This window comes from Talpa europaea (assembly GCF_964194135.1).
Source record: "Talpa europaea genome assembly, chromosome: 10".
Taxonomy (NCBI): domain Eukaryota; kingdom Metazoa; phylum Chordata; class Mammalia; order Eulipotyphla; family Talpidae; genus Talpa; species Talpa europaea.
In genome coordinates this window covers 29992333-30006288 of record NC_140077.1, presented here as the reverse complement: position 1 = coordinate 30006288, position 13956 = coordinate 29992333, and the positions used below count along the sequence as shown (strand labels likewise).

Below are 13956 nucleotides of genomic sequence, written 5' to 3'. Positions count from 1 at the left end.
TTTTGCATATAATTAGATGTTCATTTTTTTCTTTTAACCACTTACTTGTGAATGGCATTAATATATTTTCTTGGGGCCTCCCCGGTGGCGCAGCGGTTGAGCGCTGGGTTGCGAAGCTGCCCGCAGCCTCTGCAGCACTGGTTCGATCCCCTGCTGCTCCCCGGCCACCGGAGGAGGGTCCCGCATGGCGCGCAGACCTCTCCTGCCGCCCGCTGCTCCCCTCAGCAGTGTACTTCGGTCCTTCTGCCTGCTCTGCTTCCCGCTCTGGCTCTGGTGAATTCTCTCACCCTCCCGTGCTTCTGACTGTACCCAGTACTTGTATAAATAAATAAATAAATAAATCTTAAAAAAATATATATATATTTTCTTGCATTTTTACAAAGATCTAAGTCACTATTCTTAATCTTTTTGCATTCTTATTGTATGTAAATATTTTATGATTTTGCATGCATTTTGTAAATAATATTAGGCCACAATTTTCTTTTGTAATACATTTGTCAGATTTTGATAACAGTATTATGCTAGCTTTAAAAAAGATTCTTTTCCTATATTTATATTCAAAAAGATGTTAAATCTATGATTCTTAATATTATTTAAATTGCCCCTCTGAAACTACTGAGACTTGATTTTTTTTCCAGGATTATTGCCGTATTTAGACATTTAAATGTTTTCTTGACCTAGTTTGGGTAATTAATATTTAAAAAAGCTTCCCACTTATTCAGTTTCAACAAATGGTCTTTTAAAATTCATTTAACTTCTGTGTGGTTATTTCCCTCTTCTTAATCTGTAAGTTCATTCTCTTTACCCTACCCTCCCATTACTTAAAGAGCTGAGGACGTGCTGATTTACTTAGAGTCAACTTTGGGTATATATATTATCCTTCTAATTTTTCCTCTGGCTGGTTATAAGATTTTGATATTTGGCATCTCCATTTTTTTGTTGTTTTCTAGAGTGTCTGTGATTGTTGTTTTCAAGACTTTTTGACTCATATTTTTCAACATCCATGTGGTTCAGATTTTTGGTTTTTATTGCTATTATCCATTTCCATTTTTTTGGATTATTGGTGTTCTATTCAGAGTTGTGTTCTGTATACTTTACATCTTTGGTAAATGTATTCGTGGTACCTGAAAAAATGCTTATTTTCTATTTGAAACCTCAGGAGTTTGTTACCTTTCCACTCAATTACTGTTATTTTTAAATGGCAAACAAAAAGAATAATACAAAGGCCTTGAAAATAAAGAACAGTCCTGCCCCTGACCTACTGAGTGTCTTTGGCCGACCACTTAGCCTCTCTTTGCCTCTGTCTTCCCATCTATAAAACAGGAGTAAGCATAGAACCCATCTCAGATGTGAGAAGAGGCCATGTGTGAAGCTCCTAGAACAACATCTGCACATTCTAATCCCTTCTTCAAATGCATGACCATTATCCCCTGCTAATCCAGAATCTTAAGACTTGCAATAAGGTGTCTTGCTGCGAGTCTCAGAAAGAAGGTCTACCCCCATAGATTTCATTTCTTTGGGTTCCTGTGTAGCCTGCAGCCCTGCTTCCCTGCACTGTCTCTCATGAAGTGTGCCCTCAGCCCTCCACAGGTTCTGAAGACCGTGCATGGGAACAGACTTTCCCGGCAAGCGTGCTGCAGTTCCTTGGCCTGGTGCACAGCACCTACCCCCAGGACCCAGCCTGGCGGACCCCGGAGTTCCTCCAGACCTTGGCCGCAGTCACCTTCCCCTGGGAAACCCACAAGGTAGGGGATGCCACTGCCCTGCCCCACTGAGAGCAGGGCAGTTCTTCAGGAAAGAATGATGAATTCCTCTACACCAGCCATTTTAAGGTAACATGGCTAGAACTTGGGCAGGCAACTTGGGTCATTTTCCATTTCTTGGCTGAGATGCAGCCTGAGGTCATTTTCAGCTCTGAGATTCAACATTTTGTTTGAGTTGTTAGGAATCTCAGTAATGAGAAATTTGATGGTAGTTCAAGTCCAGTTTTACAATGAATAGTCACACACTAATAATGTAAAATGACAAATTTCACCCCAGGAAGACTGTGGCCAGTGCACCAGACTGGGGAGGGATGGCACTGGAAGAGCATCCTGTTCTGTCCTTTGTTCTCAGGACCCTTGTCCTGTTGGAAGGTCAGGACTTGGATGTCCTTTCGGCCAGAGAACCTGCAAGACCCACCTTAGAGCCAGAAGAGCTGGGCTGGGAGGGCAGCTGAGTTCTTCAGGGCAAGTTTCAGGTGTCAGGGGTGGCATGGGAAGAGATATGAGAGAACTGAAGACTGGGAACCAGTTCCAGCAGGTCAGGAGGTGGTTGATCCTGGGCCAGACAGGGCTCTGGTGAGCTCGGAGCACCTGGTTCTGGTCTGCTAGGAGCATCTGGGAGCTGAGAGGTGCAGGTGAGGACTAGGGCAGAGGGACAGAAGGAAGAAGGTCAGAAAGTCTTGTTAATATTAACCAAAGTAACAGATTAGAGAAGTAAGACTAAAAAAGAAGGTGAGGTGCAAGAAAGAGCAAAGGCAGCCTCTGCAGGCTGCACTGGCAGGGTGGAGGCAGGCCCTGAAGTCCCTGGCCTGACATTCCCAGCCCATCTCCACTGCAGCCCCTTCCCCAAAGAGCCAGTCTTGCCTTCTGCTGAGTCGGGGTTCCAGCTGACTGCCTGCTGCCAGCATCCTGGAGTGCACTCTGCCCCAGGGCTCTGCCTCCCCACGCTCCACAGTTGCTGCCCAGGGGAGGACCTGCCCCAAAGTCACCTCTCCAGCCTCTGCAGAGGAGCCAGCCCCTGTGTTGGGCTTTTGACTCCAATCCTGAGGTGCATATCCCCATCCATCTTTGCCTTGTCTCAATTCCAAGTCAGCTCCAAAGAACTTTTGTTGCATAGAAAACATAACAGACCCTCTTCTCACAGGAGGCTGGTGGCCAAAAGGCTTTGCTTTGCTATGAATTTATATGGCATCTTTCCAGTCAAGGCCGCATGGAGCTAATTAATACAGTCACCACCTCCCTAGGTGCCATTAAATTCATTTTATGGCTTAATTAAGAACGGCTGCATTAATTTTATGAATGAGCAAAGGGAGGTGCCAACAGATGAGCGCACATGAAGAGTTCTTGGCCAGGGAGTCAAGAGTCCCTGGCCGCGTGTCCTTGGGTGTGTCATTTGGCCTCCCAACATCCCCTTGGCCTCCTGGATGTATCTAGGCTAATGGCCCCTGTTTGGTTTATCTCCTGATATTTTTATAAGTATAAAAACAAGACAGAGAAGGCCAAGGCACTTCTGGGGTGGATGGCAGTACTTGCACAAGTCCTACTTCTCTCTTTCACCTGAGCGTCCTCTTTGTCAGCATCAGCAGAGCCTGGGAGGTGGTAAAGCTGAAAGCCCCACATGAAGGTCTTCTTGACCACAATCCAGGGGCCAGGCAGTGCCACCACACTCTTCTCTCATTGCGTTCTCACACACCTTTTGAGCTTTTCATTATCACCATTTAAGTGATGAGAATTTGTGGCTCCGAGGAAGGGAGCAACAGACACATTCTGGGCTTCATCTCTGAGCACTGCAGGTCTCTCCAGCTCTGAGATCAGCTTCTTGCCATGACTACTGCCTGCCTGGGGATCAGAGACCACAGCAATACAATGTGAATTGTAAACCTGGGGAGTCTCCTACCTCCTGGGAGCCTCAGTTTCCTGACCTGTGAATGGTTTGATGAGAATTCTGCCCATCCATGCCTCGGAGGTGGATGTGAATGTGCTTGGAGGCAGGGCAGGCTGCTCATGTGGGGTCTCTCTTGTCTTTGAGGGAGCCGTGACTGAGTCCACCCAGAATGCCAGCAGTCCTGGGGCCGAGGCCAAAGAAAGCAGCACTGTGGAGGGTCTCCAGGCACCTTCCAAGTCACATCCCACCCGGAAGCAGCTGAAGGAGTTCACGCAGCTACTCTTGAAGGAGCTCTTATTTGCTGCTTCCAGCCCCAAGCAGTGGTTACCACTGGAGGTGCTCCTGGAGGTGCGTTGGACAAGGTGTTACTAGAACAGGTCTCTCAGAGGGTACAGGCGCCTTGAAGATGTGGTGTGCCCAGGGAGACCTGAGGACTGGATCTCACAGAACTCACTCAGGCCTGTCCTTGCCAGCTGGTGGACAGTTGGACACAGCTCCTTAGACTCCAGAGGTGTTCTGGGAAGGAGTCCCCCAGAGCCACAGGCCCTGGGACAATAGGGAGCCCACCAGAGAGTGAATAGATGGCAGAGGGCAGAACCCTTAGGCAGGGTAGAAGCAGAGTGTGAGGCAGGGATCTTGTGGAAGTGATTTACTGGGGATGCTTTCAGGAGAAGCAGAAAAGGAATGAAGAGGAGGAGGATGGAGAAACTATTCAAGAAAATGGTGCAGCCATAACATTGGTGTGGTATCTGCACCCCAGAGTTGGCTCCACGTTGAGGCATCTGCTAGAGGGCTGTGAGGTTCTCTCTTCCCCACTTGCCTGCCTACTCTGGGAAGTGGGCATCTCCTTCTGGGGGAGGAGACCTGATCAGCAGAGAACAGTGCCCTGGGGAAGGGCCAGCTGTGAGCTGGTGACGTAACATTTGCAGGGGCTGTGTTATTAGCATATGGGTCAGACCCCACATGGGCACTGAATGGACATGATGGCTATAGTGATGTGCTTCCAGGCTTCTCCAGGAAATGCCACCAGCCAACAGAAAAGAGACTTCCAGTCTGAGATCCTGCTTTCCACCATGGAAATATTTCATGTGATGAGTGGTGGTGAGAATTTGATGCTCAGAGGTGAGTGAGGGGTGACTTGTTCCTTACTTTTTATGATACAAAACTGTTGACAGCTGAGTAGAAACCCGGCATGCCTACCAGCTGCTGACTCTAGCCTTCTAGTGGGGGACTGGGCTGCAGCAGTGTGGGGTCCTTTAGGGGCCCTGGGAAGCTACCCTCCACCAGCATGTTAGTCCCTCCACTAATCTGCCACATGAACTTGCTGATGCTGCCTGGAGGCCCCAGGGAAAGCATGTGTGCACCTTTCCATGACAGCCCTGCCATGCTGGGGCCACTCAGAGACAGAGCGTACTTCTGTCCTCTGAGCTAACATTGGATCTCCTCTAGCCTCAGGAGTATTGTCTGCTTTTTATGAAGGAAGTCAAGACCTCTGCTCAGCATCTTATTCTTTGCACCCGTACCGGGGCACAGACTGAATATTGCATTCAGGTTGAAGCTCCATTCAGAGTCCTGAGCTCCAGGGCATCCTACCTGCCCAACAAGATTCAACAAAGTCCTTCAACTTGGGTTCTGAGCTGAGCCAGGGAGTTCTTAATGACTTGATTCTGGAGTCTTCCTTGCCACACAACTTGTAAACCCCAACTTTTGATCTCTCTTGCAAAATATTTGCAGTATGGTATAGAAAGGTGAAAAGTGGGAGCTTGATGATCCCAGTTCTGACCTTGGTTCTGTCATTGGATGGTGATGTGACTCTGGGTAGCCACCAGAACCTGTGAGTGAGGACAGCAGTGGCTAACTGAGGGCTGGTGTGTGCACTGGCTGAGATCATCTCATCACATCTGAGCACACTGGTCACCATATTAGGAAGCATGGGCAGACCATTACAGCTTTATCCTCTGTCCCGTATAGTTGCAGGGTTTTGGGTCACCATGACAACCTTCGCATTGACCGTATGCCTTAAATTCTCCTCCACCATCATTCCAAATGGCCACGGAAGAAATGCTGTCTCTCACTTGCCTTCTCCTCACTTGCCTTATATCACTGATTAAAATATTCAGGATCAACTTACTTTGAAAAACTTTGTGCTTATTGGGCACCTACTATGTATAAGACTCTATTTTCACCACAACACACTTTACAGAGCATTGCAGTGGAATATACAGAGTTGAGTAAGAGGTGGTTGATTACCAAGAGGAGTTTGGATACTGTTGTGAAGAGAGCGCTGTTAAGAGTGATAATTTCTCAGGCTTGGTCTGTCTTCTCATTCTCCCAGGTAGTAAAGATCCTCAGTCAAACACAGAAGCCGCTGCTGTTCCTTCACTAACAAACATCTCCTACTTTGCTCAGAAGCTGGTGGAGAAGCTGTATAGTGGGATGTTCTCAGCAGACCCTATTCATGTCCTTAACTTCATCACAGAGCACATCATGGTGGTAAGAATGCTGGGCTGCCATGGGATTAAGAAAACACATGCTGACCCACCAAGTATCTGTATGATACGCTAGGATCTGCTGGTCTACTGTAGGAGTGGGAAAAGTAGAAGGACTCTTATGACCCAAGTAACATCTGAGTGCCCTGTCACCTCTAGCCTCAGGCCACCTGCATCTGTCTCAGTGAGCAAGACCAGCAGCCCCCAGTTCTGGCATCTGAGTGCTGTCCCCTCCTAGACTCTATACACACACCCATTTGGGTTTTTATTGTGGTTGTTGATTTAATATTATTGTTATTACTCATCAACAAAAATGTCCTTATCTCCAAAGGGCCATTTAATTTTCTACTGTATTATCCACCTCCATTTGCTATAGTTGTACCTTCCTGAAATCAAGGCAGGAGTCTATTTTTTACCCAGTCCCTCTCTTGTTCTCTTGAAAGACCTACATACATACCCTGACATGCAAATGCATGCTTTAGATAAATACCTTAGTGTAAGTGTGTGTGTTCATGTGGACACATTTTATTATGCACATGTGTAGATAGACACAAAGGGAATCATACAACTTCAAAATTCTGGAGTTGAACTTCACCTCCCATTTCACTGTGGAAATCTGTGCTGACTAGTGACCTTGAACCCTCCCTATATGAGGAGCTCATTTTGATACACAGTGGTTCCAGCCAGCAAGTTTCCTGGGATTGCAGGATAACATTTATTTACAAAACTGAAATATGCCTCCAGAAATTCCTACCAGCAGCCATGTGTGTCTTCTACAGAAGGTCCCACTTTCCATCCTCTTCACACCTCACAGAAAGACTATCACACCCCCAGCACCCTTCTGTAGGTAGAAACACCCTCAAACCCCAGGACTGGACCGGAGCACAATTCATAAGAGGATAGTCTGGATGATGTGCATCCTGAAAAGAAGGTTTTGAGAAACTTCTTCAAGAATAACTCCAAGAGGAGAGAAGTAGCCTTTGTCAACTCTGAGGAGATTAAAGTCAGGTTCTTGAGAAGTCATGTCAAGAATGAAAATAGTGGATGAGCCCCTGTGTTAGTCAATTCAGGCTGCTCTAACAGAATACTATAGTCTGGGGAGCCTGACAAGCATTTGTTCCTCACAGTTCTGGGAAGTCCAAGATCAAGGAGCCGACAAATGTGGTGTGTGGTGAGGGCTCCCTTCCTGGTTGGCAAATGGCCATCTTCTCACTGTATCCTCACACAACGCAAAGACAAGCAAACTCTCACTTCTCTTCCTATAAAGGCACTAATCCCATTATGAAGTCTACAACCTCATGACCTAATTATATCTCAAAGACCCTATCTCCAAATGCCGTCATATGGGGATTAGGGTTTAAACATATGGATTTTTGGGGAGATGCAAACGTCAGTCCATAGCAACTCCCCAGTGCCCTAACCAAGAGTGGGTAACCAAGAGTGGGTGACCACCGGAACTGATGTGTCTTCAGGGGTGTGCCATGCTCAAGGACTCTCAGTGCTGTTCTCATCCACCTTCCTTCTCTCCTGCTTGCCACCTGTAACTCTCGTAACTCATAACCTCAGCTTGAAATAAGTGATCCATCTGATGAACAAAAGCCTGAATCCCAAATTCCCACAGATTTTAAACAAAATTTAACTTTATTAGTGTAAAACTTGCATGTAAGTTTTGTGCTGTAGATTATTTTCCTTTAAAGAATTTTATTTATTGGGCCTCCCTAGTGGTGCAGCGTGTTGACCGCTGAGCTGTGAAGTTGCCTGAAACCTGCACAGCATGGGTTTGATTTCCAGCCAGCCAGGGAGAAACCCACATGGCACGGCAGACCTCTCCTTCCTTGCCCACTGCTCCCCTCAGCAGCGTCTTCAGTCTGTCTGCCTGTTCTGCTCCCTGCTCTGTCTCTGGTGATTCTCTCACCCTCCCACACCTCTGGTCTGTACCCCAGTTCTTGTATAAATAAATAAATCTTTAAAAAAGAATTTTATTTATTTTATGTAATACTGTGTAATTTTAATGTATACAACCTACTGGTTTGATATATTTATGTGTTGTAAATATATTTACATTGGCATATTAACATTGGCTAACACCTCTATCATGCCACATAATGATCTTTTTTTTGAATGGTGGGAACCATTAAGATCTAGCCTCTTAACAACTTTGAAGTTTATAATATGGCATTGTTGCCTGTAGTAATTATGCTGTGCACTAGATATCCAGGATTTATTTATCTACTAGTTGCAAAAAAGTTAAACAGATGGATGGGCCAATCAGTGCTAAGGCTACAATCAGGATTCTTTTGTCCTCCCTCTCAAAGTTTCCTATGTACTAAAATCCTATGTACTGGACTTCTGACTCCTATGGGTGATGTAGTGGTTAAAAGATAGCTTAAGTGTCTGGCATGTGTTTGACCTTTGCTAACCTATCTCTAACCATCAATCCTCATATTCCTAAAGAAGTTCTACTTTTTGCTGTTCTTATGATATTTAAACAAGACAATGCATATAAATCTATGCATATATGTGTGAAATACTTAGTTTGATACTTGGAATATTATAAACATGTTATGCATGATATTATTATTAATAATGATACATCTAATATACTAGACACTATCAATAGCATGTTCTTATGTGTTGAATGTCAACTATATTATTGATATTTCATAAATCTCTAGCCCCCACATCTGTTTTCCAAAATAGGAACAAAGTAAACTTTCAATTTTTTTAACTCAAGTGTTTGAAAAATCTAAGAGTCTGGATTTTTTTATATTTTTTAATTTTTTTGATAGACAAAATAATTTTACTGATAATTTAGATCCAAGTTAGAAAAAAGCACAAAAGTAGAGGAAACTAGTTCTATTTTAATTTTAGATTATGTTACTTTTTAATTATATCATTTTCACTGTTAACTAAGTCAGTACCTAAATAACAAAGCATTCACAAGTTTGTGTTGTGTTTGTGTTTATTTTGTGACAAGGTCATTGAAAGTGCCTCCTTTCAAAGGGATGCAGCCATCGGTGCTTTATACAGCAGTTTAAATAAAGTCATCCTTTACTGCCTCTCCAAACCCCAGCAGTCACTCTCCGAGTGCCTCAGCCTCCTCAGCATCCTGGGCTTCCTCCAGGAACACTGGGACATTATCTTTGCCACCTATAATTCCAACATTAGCTTCCTTCTGTGTCTCATGCATTGTCTCTTGCTGCTTAATTCAAGAAGGTAAGAACTGCCAACTTGTTCCCATGCCTATCAGTGGTCAATGCAAAAAGGAAAGTTGTAGAAGCATATTTGATTGAGGTTGATATAAATGCTAGAATCATTTTGTTTATCTGGTTGTCCACATTATATGAAATGTTTGATAATATGGTAAGTGCTTCTCAAAATTGTTCATGTGACTGAGCAGCTTGAGTCACCATGAAATAGTAATTTGCACTATTCCCACAATTCTAAGATTGTAATATACACCATTGATTTAATTTGGGGACAGAAAACTCCAACATTAAATATAAACATTTATTTTATGATGCAGTCAGATTTCAGAAATATTAACACTTGATAACTGATAATCTTAGAACGGAAAAATATATGCTTATTTGCATCATGCTACCCAGAAATGATTTTTCTTGCAAAATATTGTATATACACAAAATAATTTATGACATAAAATGTGTATAAGCAGAGGTAAGAAATACTCATAAAAATAAATTAAATTAATCTTATTTAAATCTTTGAAGTCCAAGGCTGGAGCACATATTGAGAATTCTCTGTATAAATGAACCTTCTCTGTATGTGGCTGTTTCGGTACATGTCTTGGCACACCTATGCCTTGACATCATATCAACTCTTATTAATAGAGTTATGTTGAGTGTAGAGAAGGAAAGGACTATGGAATGTGCTCTTTGCTCTTGTACTTTTTCTTGATGGTATTTACCTAAGTACAGATTATACTTGACTACTTGAAAAAAAATTTCCCCAAATCATATCTAGTTGATTATTGCGTGTTTCAAAAGTTAAATTGTCTAGTTGATTATTGGGTGTTTCAAGAGTTAAATTGTCTTAAAACTCTCTGGGAAGCACTGCTAGCCCAGAAGTGTTTGCCTTTTTATTTGAATTAAAAGAATTCCATTTTCAGTATATGGACTAAACTGGGTAGTTTACTTTCTTTTCTGTATTTTAAGAGCTGCACCTTGTCCATACTGAAAACATAAGTAGGGAGGGAAGAAATGTCAACTGATTTGTGTGCTTGAGGATTCACCCTCTTTTGATTCCTCTATTTAACAATATGACCTCCAAAATCCAGACGGTCTTCATTCTAGAAATTTTAAAAGTAGACATTCTTATATGTTGGTATTTTTTCATTTCCTTGTTTGTCATTTTTGGTTCTACCTACAAACATATACTGAGAGTGTACTCACTTCGGTTCACTTAGGGAGCCCAGAGATCAGGGCATGTGGACATTTATATGAGGAGCATACGATGCCTAGCAACCCTAATTTGTAAATCACTGTGTACTAATATCCAGTTACATGATGTGTGGACCTCCAGTCATGTGAAAATGCAGGGCTCTTGTCCAAAAATTATAACAATTTCAAGACAGTGACACAGAGCTCAATCATGGGTCCTTTGAGAATAGGCACTATACAACTGCACAGGATCCAGGCCCATGAAGTCAACCCTGGACCCCTTCCAGGCAGGATGACATCAGTGCCAAATAAAGGCAGAATCCAATGCTGGGGAGAGCCCAAGAAGAAATGAATGGTTCTGATGGTGGGATAAACAGGAGAGGATTCAGGTGCCCTGCTGGAAGCTTGAATTAGATTTATTAAGTTAGGAGTTAAAAGAATGCTATTGTATAATATCTGTTCTAAAAGTTGTTACATGGTATTTGCTTTAACTTAACTTGACATATTTTTCCATATTGATTTTCCATATTGACATATACTATTTGGAGAGTGTTTATAGTAAAGAATCATGGAGTGATCCCAAAGAATGAGCTTATAGTGAAAAATCTTTTGTCTGCTAGTTATCCAGAAGGATTTGGATTGGATCCCAAGCCCAGAATGACTCCTTATCATCAAGTCTTTCTTTTTCCAAATGAAGAAGTAAGAGAAAAAACAGGGGAAGACTTCTCAAGTTTGAATGATGGTACATTTCATTTATAATTCATTTGGGAAGAGGAGATGAATAGTAATAACTGCAAGTTTGCGTTCTTTATTTACTCCTTCCAAGATAAGGAATCAAATACTAAGGAGAGTCTCCAAGGCCAGAAGAGACTTTAGGAACTCTCCCACAATGTATTAGAGCAGGAGGCACCTGGTAGAGAATATAATTGGAACAATCTTTGCACATTAGAATTGAAATGTATTAGATGCTTAAATGAAAAGAAGGCTCTGTGCGATTTGTTTAGACTAAGAACTTGATGTATTTGCTCAAATCCAAGATGACAGCACTGTAAATTGATATCACTTTTTGGGGGCTGGGGGGTTCTTGAATTTTCCATTAAACCTCTCCATGTAGTAACTGGCATATTAGCTTACTCACTTGAAGCCATTACTTAGCTGTCTCCCAGTTTTCTTCTCTAGAAAATGGGAATGGAATAAATAAACTCAATACTTGTACATGACTTTTGACTTCATGGAGTTTCATGCTTGGGTTTGCTAATCTTTAATCAAATGAAAGGTAATGGCAATTTTTAAGGAAAGCAAGACAGGGAGGAAGGAAATAGCAGCTAGATCCGTTTGTCCCAGAGATTGCTCTCAATCCAGGAAGCTTCAGCAGACCTCCCTCCACCACATTGGTTTGCTGTGTTGTGTAGACTATGAGAGCTTGTGAGACCAGATGGAGAGCACAGGGACCTCTGTTTTCTGGCCATGTAGTTTCCCAAAGCCCGTGTCCAAAATTCTTGTGAGTTTAAGTTTTACTCAGACACAGTGTTAATTACAACACAAACATTTAAATTTGGGAATTTGGCTCATGGATGGATTGAACAAGATCCATTTCCCAAGGGTGAGAAAAACAGACCAAGGAAGTAAGTACTAGGGTCTTGGGGAGAACCAGTGGTCCAAGATCAGAGGGAATTTAAGCAATTTCAGGAGATAATAGACGGTAACTGGCTTGGTAGATTTGTCCAAGCCAGTTGGTAGATTTGGCCCTGAGATGGGAGGGTGTTGAGAAGCATGATCCAGCGGTTGGAGAGAGGACATTGGCACAGGCATAGGTTTGCTGTCCATTCCCTTGAGGGATCAGCATACAAGGTAAAGTTGGAAAGGATTGTTTGGGGTGGGGAGAGGCTATTTATTTCTGTAGCGTTTACACGGATCTGTTTCTGGTGATTAACAGCATTGGGGAATGAGAGAAAAAGGCTCCCTGTGCCAGCCAATTTGTGCTTCCAGCTCTGCACATGTGAGGGAGCAGGATTTGGTAGCAGAAAATTAGAGGCAGGGAAAGGTCAGCTCACATGGATGTTTGCAACATTGCCAACAGTCCTGTAGACTGCTTTCTGGGTGGAGTTTGAAATGTTGGGATGATATTCAAGAAGGCTGAGAATAAAAGCAAAACATGATATTCCATCTTCTGGCCTTTCTGGGAGAAATACTGGGGGCTGTCTTGATTGTGTGCTGTGCTCTCTCCCCCAGTCCAGCACAGCATCCAAAAGAAGGCGAGGACTCTCTGGCAGCAGCTCATGGCACAGAGGCGTCAGGAGCTGGAGGACAACTTCAAGATCGATCTCACTGTGAAACCTGGAGAGAGTGAAGTGAAAATTGAAGATGTCACGCCACTCTGGGAGGAGACGATGCTCAAGTCCTGGCAGCATTACCTAGGTCTCTGTCTACTTGGCTCTCAGGGATGGAACTTCTCATGGAGTCAGACTCCAAGATTCCGCTCGAGGTCCAAAGCCTTTTCCACCCAGATTTTCCCTTTTATTTTATTTATATCGCCAAAACCCCATGAGTCCCTTTTTTATTTTATATATTTTTATATCATTTTTCATTTTTGTACAATGTATGCATTTTCATCTTGGTCATAGTCCCCATAAAATTCCCACCTTGTTTTGATCCTACTCCCTTCTCTTCTGCCCCGCCCCCCCCCAATGTGGCTCTGGTTTACAGTTGCTTGTAGATTTTGATTTTTATTATTATTAGTCTTTTTACTAATCCCTTATTTGGGCTTTCTAAATTCCTGCTTTAAGTGAGACCATCCAGTATTTTTCTTTTTCTTTCTGGCTTGTTTCACTGAGCATGATCCCTTCCAGCTCCATCCATGTTGCTGCAAATGGCATGAGTTTATCTTTTTGATTGCTGAGTAATATTCCATTGTGTATATGTACCACATCTTCTTGATCCAGTCATTTTTGAAAACCCCATGAGTCTTTGCTCACAAAAAATTGATGCTGCTTTGCATCTTGGGTACAGGAAGGCAAGAAGTGACAATCAGGTTCTCTTGATCTCTTAGAGGGAGGGGCCATGATACTAGAGGTATGGCATGGGGCTGTGGAACTTAAGGTTATAGGCTCTGCCTGATATTTTCCTGCCAACTTTGAAACCTGGCATCAAGTCAGACTGTGACCTGGAACCTCAGGTTCTTCATGTTCCAAGTGAAAGTCTTTATCCAAAGATGTTAATTTCCCTTGCATTCTATCAACAACCCAACATTTTACCCTCACATTGGTCAACACATCTCTATGAAGCTTTCAATTTTGTTTTTAAAGAGTTCTTAAATTATGGCACATACTTGTTTTAAATTTTGCAGCATCACAAAATTTCCAATGATTCCAGTGTTCCTTTTTTAAAATTTTCTTTTTCTTTATGTATTTTTTACATCA

The 13956-nt window shown here is 42.9% G+C and overlaps 1 protein-coding gene across 1 annotated transcript in view; it reads left to right on the top strand.

Moving 5' to 3' along the window:
• The window catches only part of WDFY4 (WDFY family member 4), a gene marked incomplete at both ends in the record, with an annotated part of 204919 nt that overhangs the window by 80626 nt on the left and 110337 nt on the right, over positions 1-13956 (top strand). The window contains 7 exons of the mRNA XM_084245258.1: positions 1581-1745; positions 3793-3996; positions 4656-4770; positions 5984-6141; positions 9115-9353; positions 11158-11279; positions 12770-12955. Of these exons, the coding sequence (XP_084101384.1) occupies positions 1581-1745; positions 3793-3996; positions 4656-4770; positions 5984-6141; positions 9115-9353; positions 11158-11279; positions 12770-12955 (1189 nt within the window). The remainder of the gene's footprint in view (positions 1-1580; positions 1746-3792; positions 3997-4655; positions 4771-5983; positions 6142-9114; positions 9354-11157; positions 11280-12769; positions 12956-13956) is intronic.